The 10,307-nt window shown below is 37.4% G+C and overlaps 1 protein-coding gene across 1 annotated transcript; it reads left to right on the plus strand.

Moving 5' to 3' along the window:
• The first annotated feature begins 2,557 nt into the window (after nucleotides 1-2,557).
• LOC106322554 (signal peptide peptidase-like) lies at nucleotides 2,558-5,167 on the plus strand. Its single transcript, XM_013760611.1, has 11 exons — nucleotides 2,558-2,739; nucleotides 2,982-3,097; nucleotides 3,169-3,320; nucleotides 3,408-3,493; nucleotides 3,700-3,827; nucleotides 3,962-4,012; nucleotides 4,100-4,186; nucleotides 4,286-4,355; nucleotides 4,448-4,584; nucleotides 4,679-4,756; nucleotides 4,851-5,167. The coding sequence occupies exons 1-11, from the start codon at nucleotides 2,700-2,702 to the stop codon at nucleotides 4,935-4,937; spliced, it is 1,032 nt and encodes a 343-aa protein (XP_013616065.1). The 5' UTR covers nucleotides 2,558-2,699; the 3' UTR covers nucleotides 4,938-5,167.
• Nucleotides 5,168-10,307: the final 5,140 nt, after the last annotated feature.

Raw genomic sequence — 10,307 nt, forward strand, 5'->3', positions numbered from 1 at the left:
ACTACCTCACAGACGGTATATATCCAAAATGGTCAACATTTATCCAATCTATCACCCTCCCTCAAAGTTCTCAAGAACAGTTATTTGCTAAATTTCAAGAAACTACCCGAAAAGATGTAGAGCGGGCTTTTGGAGTATTGCAAGCTCGATTTGCGATTGTGAGAAACCCGGTAAAAACTTTGGATAAGGAAAAGATAGGAAAGATTATGAGAGCATGTATCATCCTACACAATATGATAGTCGAAAATGAACGGGACGGATACACTCGTATCGATATATCTGAATTTGAAGAAGGAGACAGCACTAGAACTTCACAGGTGGAAACAGAGAGACCTACAAATCTGAATAATATGTTTCCCAATCGGAATGATCTTCGTGATAGGAATATGCATGCCCAATTGAAACATGACTTAATTCAAAATGTCTGGAACAAATTTGGTGATGAATATTAATAATTGTTGTATCTTTATTTTTAATTATTGTGATTTTAAATTTATTCATGCTATATTATTGAAACATTTGGTAATTTACTTTTTTAAAAACGAAAAAAAATTATTCTAAGGACTTCTTATTATGACTCACCATTGTAAACACTTATTTGGTTTGGATTCTTATCTATTTAACAAAAAAAAAAAATTATTTTTAAATTTCTAAGGGTTTCAATGGGTGTCACCATCGATGCTCTTATAAACTAATAAAATTCTACAATGTAGGTCCCGTGGCCATGTGAGTAGCCCACTATCGACAGTAAATTTAGCAGGCTTACTATTCGTGGTTATCAAATTGCATTTCGAGTTGTTTATTTGAACCTGTACAATCAACAAGAATCAATGTAGCAAGTGCGCTATATTGTTACTGACTAGATGAACATAGTCTAGGCGATTATTAAAGCACTTATTTGTTGTATGCCTAACCATCCTGTAACAAATTGGTCAAACAAATAAACTATCCTGCAAAAAATTCAGTTGATTTATTAGTGATCTTGAATGAATTTGTTTTTCAGTACCAAAGGTGAAAATTACTAAAACATTTCAATCTCGAATAAGAGTTTAAGGACAACAAACATTTTATCAATTTTATGTAACATTCTAATTTCATGTTTTATAATAATTTTATTTCAAATTTTATTAGGTAACTAGTTTCTATATATAGTATTATGTGAGAAACCAGTTTTTTTGTGCGTGATATTTTTTTTTCACAAATCGAAATTCATTCATACGCAAAATACAATATTCATACAAAAGCTGGCGGCCAAACGAAATAGTTCCAAAACCAAGAACCCATACAAAACGACAACTAGAACCCACACTGGAGCTACTCAAACCTATACATGTGTGACTTACGAAAAAACATAAAACATAAAACTAGATCGACAGTAGAATCAGAAACGTTTAACATCTACGCAAGTGACACATCATAACACCTAGCAGTCTTTAGAAAGGAGAAATGCTGCCTATATCCCGCCACCCGGTACTTTCCACTTCTGCACCCAAACCACATTTATTGCTGCTGCCTCACCCGCCAAACGATAAGATCAATACCCAGAAACTTCAAAACTCGACAAGAGGAACATGCTATTAGGTCCACATGCCTTGGATACATAAACACTCTACGATCTAAGAAAGAAGCCCACCCAAACACCAAGAAGATAAAGCCTTACCAACCGAATCTCTCCATGACCACTCACGGGAAAAGAACCAAACGGCAAGCAACCAATGGACACATTACCCCTAAAAGAGAGATTGCTAAGTCACAACCATCAAAACGCTTACTACCTTTGCCATACCGATCAAGACTCACGGACACAAAGATACAAGAGTCGTTATCAATACAAGAGTAATATTTACTTAATTGTATTAATATTAGTTAAATATATTCTTTATAAATTTAAATCACTAGCTCGAGGCTCTATTCTTGGCCCAGTGCACACTGGACTGTATGGCCTAGGCCTAGGCCCAGTAACCAGCCATGTTTATTGTTCTATGTTTTGGACACTTGGACTCTGGGCTACTCTTGTAAAAACTTGGCGTGTTTTGGGATCCTTTTCAGTCTAAATTTTTTATTAACGCAGGGAGTTCTTGAAAGAATGACAATTCTTGTTTTTTTTTTGTAATCTTAATGGTACCGTTTAGCACGAGAGTTTGGTCCCTCGTTTGGCATAGTGGAAAAATGTACGCTTAGTCAAGTTTAAAAATTGAAAAGAAATCAGAATTTAATTCACGAGAAGAAAAACAAACAACGTTTATGGTAAAGTGGAAAGGATCCTTCTCCTTCTGATTATAAGAGAGGGATTGATGGGATTTGTAATTCATACCCGGTTCAGTTTGGTTTAATGTTTACATGATAGTCTTCCGTTGAAGCTTAGAAAAATATCTGTTTACCATTTACGAACTTTCCATACTTGGAAAACAAAAGAAAATACACATAGTGACGATGAATGTCACTAAGTGACCAATAATAACACGCGGCTGATGTAACATAAGTTGATGTCACCAATAACATACGTCTGTCACATAACTAGGTCACAGCCAGTAGCGTTTATAGTCATTGTGTATTAATTTTCTTTCCCATACTCACTCCTCTTTTTTTAATTTTGATTTAGTATTTTAACAGATCTGGTTGAATTTTTATCACTTGACCCCACTGGATCTCTCTCTCTCTACACATTCATCGAATTTACAGAGACACAGGATTCAATCATGAAGAATTGTGAGAGAATCGCCAATCTCGCTCTCGCAGGTTCTCATTCTATACAATTTCACTTGTTCGATGACCCCTTTTGTGGTTTATTTTAATTTCGATCGATTTGATTGTCTCGATTGGTGATTTCGGATGTTACGTTACGAAAAGTTTGAACCTTTCGGTTTAATTTTTCATTGAACGGGTTCTGATTAAGGGTTATTGGTTCCTCTAGGATTTAGAGTTGATGGGTTTGATTGATTGTATATAAAGTTGAGTTTTTTTGTTTGGTTTGGTTTCAGGTTTGACAGTGGCACCACTTGTTGTGAATGTGAACCCGAACTTGAACGTTGTTCTTACGGCGTGTCTTACAGTTTACGTGGGTTGCTTCCGTTCTGTGAAGGATTCTCCCCCAACGGTGAGAAGATCAGTTTTTAGTGAAACCCTTTTCCTGATTTGATCTAAATTGTTTGTTTGGAATGATTGTAGGAGACGATGTCGAAAGAGCATGCTATGCGTTTCCCATTGGTTGGGAGTGCTATGCTTCTCTCTCTTTTTTTGTTGTTCAAGTTTCTCTCAAAGGACTTGGTTAATGCCGTGCTCACTGCTTACTTCTTTGTTCTTGGGATCGTCGCTCTTTCGTATGTCTTGATCTAAATCATGCATCTGATTTGTTGTTTATCTTTTGTCAAGTTTCTTAATATACAGTTATGTGTTGTGTTCTGCAGGGCGACACTGTTACCTGCCATCAGCAGGTTTCTGCCAAAACCATGGAATGACAATCTTATCGTCTGGCGCTTTCCTTATTTCAAATGTATGTTACAGTTCACACTCTCTTTGCTAGTCTTTTCTTTCTCTCGTTATGATTTGTATGTGAGTTTGGTGGACGTGTAATGATCATCCAAGCTCTTTTGCAGTTTGTCTATTATCCAATTGTTGTCTCGGTAGAGATTTACTTGTGTCATGTAGAATTATGTTTTTTTTTTCTTATAAATTCCTGACACTTTTTTTCTTAAACAGCTGTGGAGGTAGAGTTCACAAAGTCCCAAGTTATTGCGGGAATCCCTGGAACTTTCTTCTGCGCATGGTATGCTTGGAAAAAACATTGGCTGGCTAACAATATCCTCGGCCTTTCCTTCTGCATTCAGGTTACCTCCTTTCATTCCGAGGAATACAATATAATAGTACAGTAAAATAGGTGGCTCCATTATCAACAACTTTCTTTGAACTGGTATTAGTGTTGTCTGTTTGTTTTTCGTAATTAACGATGCGGCCGATACAGGGAATTGAGATGCTCTCTCTTGGATCTTTCAAGACTGGTGCCATCCTTTTGGTAAGAATGAAATATCTTAGCTGCATCTTATGAATGATGGTTTTCTTGTAAATTATTGATATTTTTTTGTTTATACTTGACTTGCAGGTAGGACTGTTTTTCTATGATATTTTCTGGGTTTTCTTTACCCCAGTGATGGTTAGTGTTGCCAAATCCTTTGATGCTCCGATAAAGGTTAGTAAGAATGTCTCAGAAAGTACATAAAACAGAATTAATTTGATTTGTTGTTAGTAATTTTGAAAAGAATTTCATTTTTTGTAATTTCTTTTTAAGCTTTTATTCCCTACGGGTGATGCTCTAAGACCCTACTCTATGCTTGGACTTGGTGATATTGTCATTCCTGGTATGTCCCTTTAAGGCCAATGGATAATGCTAGACTCAATATTCTTTTGGATATCGTATGAATGTGAGACATTAGTGTTCGTTTTTCTTTAGGTATTTTTGTTGCACTGGCTCTGAGATTTGATGTGTCAAGACGCAGCAAACCACAGTACTTCACAAGTGCATTTGTGGGATACGTTGCTGGAGTTGTCCTCACCATTGTAGTCATGAACTGGTTTCAAGCAGCACAGGTCAGTTTTTGTTTGTGTCTTTACTGTTGACATCTCATTATTTTTCTGGAATTTATCTGATGGGTTTGTATGTGTGTGTTTGCCTCTGTTTCAGCCTGCTTTGTTATACATTGTCCCAGCCGTCATTGGGTTCTTGGCTTCTCACTGCATTTGGAACGGCGACATCAAACCGGTTTGTTTTCTCTTCCTTTTACGTTTTAACTGTTTCAAACGCAAACACCATCACAGCTTTAGTTAAATGCTTATGGGTTTCTTTTTCTTTGCAGTTGATGGCGTTTGATGAATCATCGAAGAGTACTGAGGAAGAATCGAAGAGTAGTGAGGGAGAGGTTAATAAAAGTCATGCAGAATGAAGAAATGGTGGAGAAAGAAGGGGCAGAGAGGAGAAATATTTATACACATGAATGTGTATTTTATATGTTATATGGAAACAGAAGGAAAACAGTTTTTGTTTCCAGTTATCATCAGTCCCTTCAAGATGGTTCACCCTTTTTTTTTGTTCTATTTAGATTTTCAAATATATTTTCGCAAAGACTAATGTAAGTTAATACAAGTTACAACAGGTTTCCTTTTGACTTGTTTCTTTGTTCGTCCTATGTTAATTTTGTTTATAGGAAGCTGTTAAATCTTCAACGCTAACTTATGCCAGAAGAAGTGCATATGCAACTTCCGAATCTCTAGTTACAAATCATGATGATGCTAAGTCGATGAAAGATTACCATCCAATAGCATGCTGTAACACTTTGTAAAGTGGTGTCCAAGACACTGACCAATCAATAGGCAAAGCAGAATGTCCATGTGTTCTTTCATCGATTTCATCTGTATGACTCAAAGCACTAACACGAGATTGGTAACATAAGCACACAGCATTTTGGTATCCTGATCTAGTCTTTTACCTTTGTATCTCAGCTTGCCCCTTAAGAACAAAATGACTCCACAAGTCACAAGACTACAGACCTTCAATGGATGCAATCAGATCAGGTTACTGTCAGGACTATCATAGCTTCTCAATTGCATAAAAACTTAAAAATTTCCATAATGTTATTGTTTGTATGTTATTTCTTCTAAAATACAAGATTATAAAACATGGATATTGAATTATAAAATATGAAATAATAAAGTTTTGAGTAATCTGGATATTGATCCCATGGATACGCTTAAATTGGCAGAAACACAATCAACACTCTGGGCTGAAACACATATATTGAACGAACAGAGGACAGTACCACAAGTAGCGGTTACGCCTCTGCCGCCAATTCCAGGAATATGGTGTTTCACAGATGGTTCCTGGAAAGAGGGTGATATCTTTTCCGGACAAGGTTGGCTCAGCACTCTAGAAGGATTTGATGGACTGTTGGGGGCGAGGAATGTTCGGGCTAGCCTCTCTCCCCTTCATGCGAAAGATGGAAGCGCTACTCTGGGCAATGGAATGCATGAGGAATTTACGTCAATTTCAGGTTACTTTTGCAACGGATTGTTCTCAATTGGTGAAAATGTTTTCGGAACCAGAAGAATGACCATCTTTTGTAAATTATTTGGAAGATATCAAGATCCTGAAAAAAAGTTTCCTCCTATCAGAGAACATCTATGTAACAAGAACGCAATATTCAAAGGCGGATAGCGTAGCACGCAGTGTTAGGAAGCAACCGTCTTTCGTCGTTCACATGGATGCAGATCACCCGGTTTGGTTCACAGAGTCAGTATGAGCCTGTAGAAGTTGATGATAAAAAAAAGAGAAAATAAATAATTTCAAGATCAAGAATTTTTTAAAGAAAAATATTAGTCACATAGAAAGATATTCATAATTATTTCCTTATTTGTCATTTGATAACTATATTTAAACAATGAGCCTAGCTACTGAAAGCGAAAAAATGAAAGCCCGCATCATTAACACAGATGCTTAGGTGGGATGCTTAATGATTTTCAGATTAAAAAAAAAGAAAATAATGCATTAAGCCAAGCCTCGGTGCTTAATTAAGCACAACAAGAACCGCAGCTTCGGTGACACGTGTCATTAGACGCTTCTATCTCAGAAGTCGCCTTCTCCCTTTCAATCCCTCGACGACTCCGCTTCATTCCTTCTCTCCCTCGGCGATTCGTGTTTCTCGATTGAACCTCGACGGCTCCGACGACTCCGGATCTCTCTTTCTCTCCCTCGACGTCTCATCGATTCTATCGCCAAACCTCGACGACTCCGCCTTGTTCTCGCGAAACCTCGAAGACGCGGCCTCTGTCTCGTGATCTTCCCCCAACGATGAAGCTGTCGGCGTCTCTCTCGGTGGACTCCTCGTCTCTGTCGCTCTCCTCGACGGTGCTGTCCTCTCTCTCGGTTGATCTCCTCGACGGTGACAAACATGTATCTCTCTCTCGGTGGCTGTCTTGGAGGAAATCAAATCGCAAGGTAAACGTATGTATTATACCTTGTCTGAATCCTTCTACGTTATTTGATTTGTTTGTTGTCTCGGTTAGTTTGGATTAATTTTCATTTGTCTCTGTGTTTGTTTCTTACTTAGGACGGATCAATAGACATGAAAGGGCGTTAAAGAAGATCACTGCAACTGGAAAAAAGTAAAGATTTGTCTCTCTCTTTGTTTCTTACCAAGTACGGATCAATAGACATGAAGGTTACATTTTGTCATTGTCTCTGTCTCTTGTGTGGTCTCAAATGAATTGATTTCGTTATTGTCTGAGTTGAATATGTTGTTTATGATCATGTGATTTGTGTATGTCTTTGTTTCTTTTTGATGACGGATCAGTAGACATGAAGGTTTCAGATTGTCACTGTCTCTGTCTTTTGTGTGGTCTCAAATGAATTGATTGTCGTTCTTGTATGAGTTGAATAGATTGTTTATGATCATGTGATTTGGCTTTCTGGTCTCAATTGAATCGAGTGTCATGAATTCGATTCCTTGATCTATTACTCATTTTTGTTTTTTTTTTCATGTGTGTTGTATGATGAGTTCCATGGATCAAGGACGCTGAGGAAGGATGGATCAAAGCAGAGGATGGCATTTACTGCAGCAGTACAGGTAAATGTCTTCAACTTTCTAATCGTTCATTGAAAGGTTTATGGTTGAGTTAGGTAGTTAATGTTTAGTTGATGTTGGCATTGATGTTTGTAACTAATAGAAGTGATGTTGAATTGAGAAAATGATTGCATGTGGTTGACTTAGGTAGTTGCTTTGTTTTTGATAATGAATTGAATTGTCAATGTAGAAGTGGTTGTCTCTTTGGCATTGAACCCGTATAATAAATAGAAGTGATTGTCTCTTTCATGTGTTTAAATGAATAAAGGATTGATTATGGTTGAGGAAGAGAGTTAATAAATGACTTGTTTTGTCTTTGATTATTGTTGTGAAATAATTAATATAAGTTAGATACATGTCAACTCGAATATGTTTGCGTTAGTTGTTTTTAATGCTACCTTTTTCCATCTTTAAAACTTTCACATTCTCTTCAATTCAGTAACAGATTCCTATCTGTTAATTCCCTTCTCTTTGACATCCGAAATGGATTCCAATTCATTTAGCGAGTCTGCAAACTTTGTTGACCTGCTTAACAGTCAACAAAATGTAGTATTTGGTAACTTATCAGATAGTTTGTCACTCTCTTCATCGCAAGCTCCCTTCTTAGGCAGTCAAGACACCAAAGACGATCACTTTGGTGAAGACACTCAAGCCAGTCGTAAAGAGAGAAGGACCTGGTCCCCAACATACGATGTTGTACTCATCAGCTCGTGGTTAAACACGAGCAAAGATGCAGTAGTACGAAATGAGCAAAAGTTGCTTGCATTCCGGAAAAGAATTGCTGCGTACTATAATGCTAGTCCTAAGCTTTCTGGATGTGAGAAGAAAGAGGCATCTCACTCTGGTGACGATGATGAAGCTACAAATCGTCTCCCGGGAGTTAAGGCAGCTAAAGCCCGTTGTAAGAAGACACTGGCTGATGGGAAGGATCTCTCTAAGTTTCAGATCATGTGGAGCATCAAGCGACAAGATTTGGCTTTGAAAGAAAGGATTTCTAAGATGAAGCTACTAGACAGTTTAATTGCTAAAGAAGGACCACTAGAGGATTATGAAGAAGCTTTGAAGAAGAAACTCATCAATGAGTTGATGTCTAATTAGTTAAAGTCTCGGTTTGTATTACTTGTTTAAGTTGAAGTCTCGGTTTGTCTTAATTGGTTAAGTCTCTGTTTCTTGTTGGCTAAGTTTCTGTTGTTTGTTGGTTAAGTTTCTGTTGCTTATTACCTTTAAGTTTATGTGTACGTGTACTTTGTTAAAGTTAAAGTTTAATGAATATGTTTCCGGTTCAACTTCTTGTTACTTTCTGTTAAGTTTGATTTCAGGTCAAGGGTGAAGAAGCTGAATAAGGGAATGGGTGAAGTCTTGGGTCACGGGTGTGAAGTCTTGTGTGAAGTCACGGGTGTGAAATCTTGTGTGAAGTTTTGTTTCTTGGTGTCTTGTATTTTGTTTCATTGTAATCATGTGTCACGGATCCTTCTGTCTTGTATTTTGTTTGCATTTGTAGAATTATTTAGGTTCACGAGAGTTGTATCATCAACCACTATAAATATCATCTCATTCTCATTCTCACCAAACACCGTTGCATATTATCACCCTTTCTTCCATCTCAAGTTATCTATTTAATCTCACGTTCTTCCTTTCTTCTCTTTTTAATCATAAGTTTTATAAACAAGTGATCATCTTCAATTTTAATCACTCTTGCTTTCTCTTTAATTACCAAATATGGTTTCTTCTTCTTCTCAAAACACTTTAGATGAAGCATTTGATGATGCATTTGATGATGCATTTGATGATGCATTTGATCAAATCTTTGATCAACATTTTGATCAAGCCTTTGAGAAATTCACCGTTCATGATGATCAAGAAGAACAAAGGAAAAAAAGAAAAAAACGAGCTTATATCGAACGAAATCGTGAAGAAGGCAATGTACGTGTATGAAATGATTATTTCAGTGAAACTCCAACGTATCCTGAAAATTATTTCCGACGACGTTTTAGAATGAACAAGCCATTGTTCATGCACATTGTTGATCTACTCTCCAACGAAGTTGACTTCTTTCGCCAAAAGAAAGATGGTCTTGGAAGGCTTGGTCTCTCAGCACTCCAAAAGTGTACATCAACCATTCGTGTCTTGGCATTTGGCAGTGCGGCTGATACGGTTGACGAATACATCCGGCTCGGTGAAACGACAACTCAGTCATGTGTGGAGAATTTTGTAGAGGGAATAATTTATTTGTTCGGCGATGAGTACCTACGAAGACCAACACCGGCTGATCTTCAACGTCTACTGGATATTGAGGAGTATCATGGATTTCCTGGGATGATAGGAAGCATCGATTGTATTCATTCGGAGTGGAAGAATTGTCCCACCGCTTGGAAAGGGCAATATTCTCGTGGTTCGGGCAAACCAACAATCGTTTTAGAGGCGGTTGCTTCATATGATCTCTGGATATGGCATGCATTTTTTGGACCTCGAAGTACCTTAAATGATATCAATGTTCTTGATCGCTCACCTGTTTTTGACGACGTAATAAAAGGTCAAACTCCGCAAGTGACTTACTCTGTCAATGTAAGAGAGTATCATTTGGCTTACTATCTCACGGACGGTATTTATCCGAAATGGGTAACTTTTATCCAATCTATTTCACTACCATAAGGGCCGAAAGCAGTGTTATTTGCTCAACGTCAAGAAGCTGTCCGA

Source organism: Brassica oleracea, chromosome C2 (genome assembly GCF_000695525.1).
Source record: "Brassica oleracea var. oleracea cultivar TO1000 chromosome C2, BOL, whole genome shotgun sequence".
Taxonomy (NCBI): Eukaryota; Viridiplantae; Streptophyta; class Magnoliopsida; order Brassicales; family Brassicaceae; genus Brassica; species Brassica oleracea.

What these genes read in the sequence shown, in the direction of transcription:
- LOC106322554 (XM_013760611.1), top strand. Translation starts at nt 2,700, where the DNA reads ATGAAGAATTGTGAGAGAATCGCCAATCTCGCTCTCGCAG. An exon ending in CGCCAATCTCGCTCTCGCAG is followed by an intron (nt 2,740 to 2,981) that starts GTTCTCATTCTA and finishes GTTTGGTTTCAG; the next exon opens with GTTTGACAGTGGCACCACTT. An exon ending in ACTGGTTTCAAGCAGCACAG is followed by an intron (nt 4,585 to 4,678) that starts GTCAGTTTTTGT and finishes CCTCTGTTTCAG; the next exon opens with CCTGCTTTGTTATACATTGT.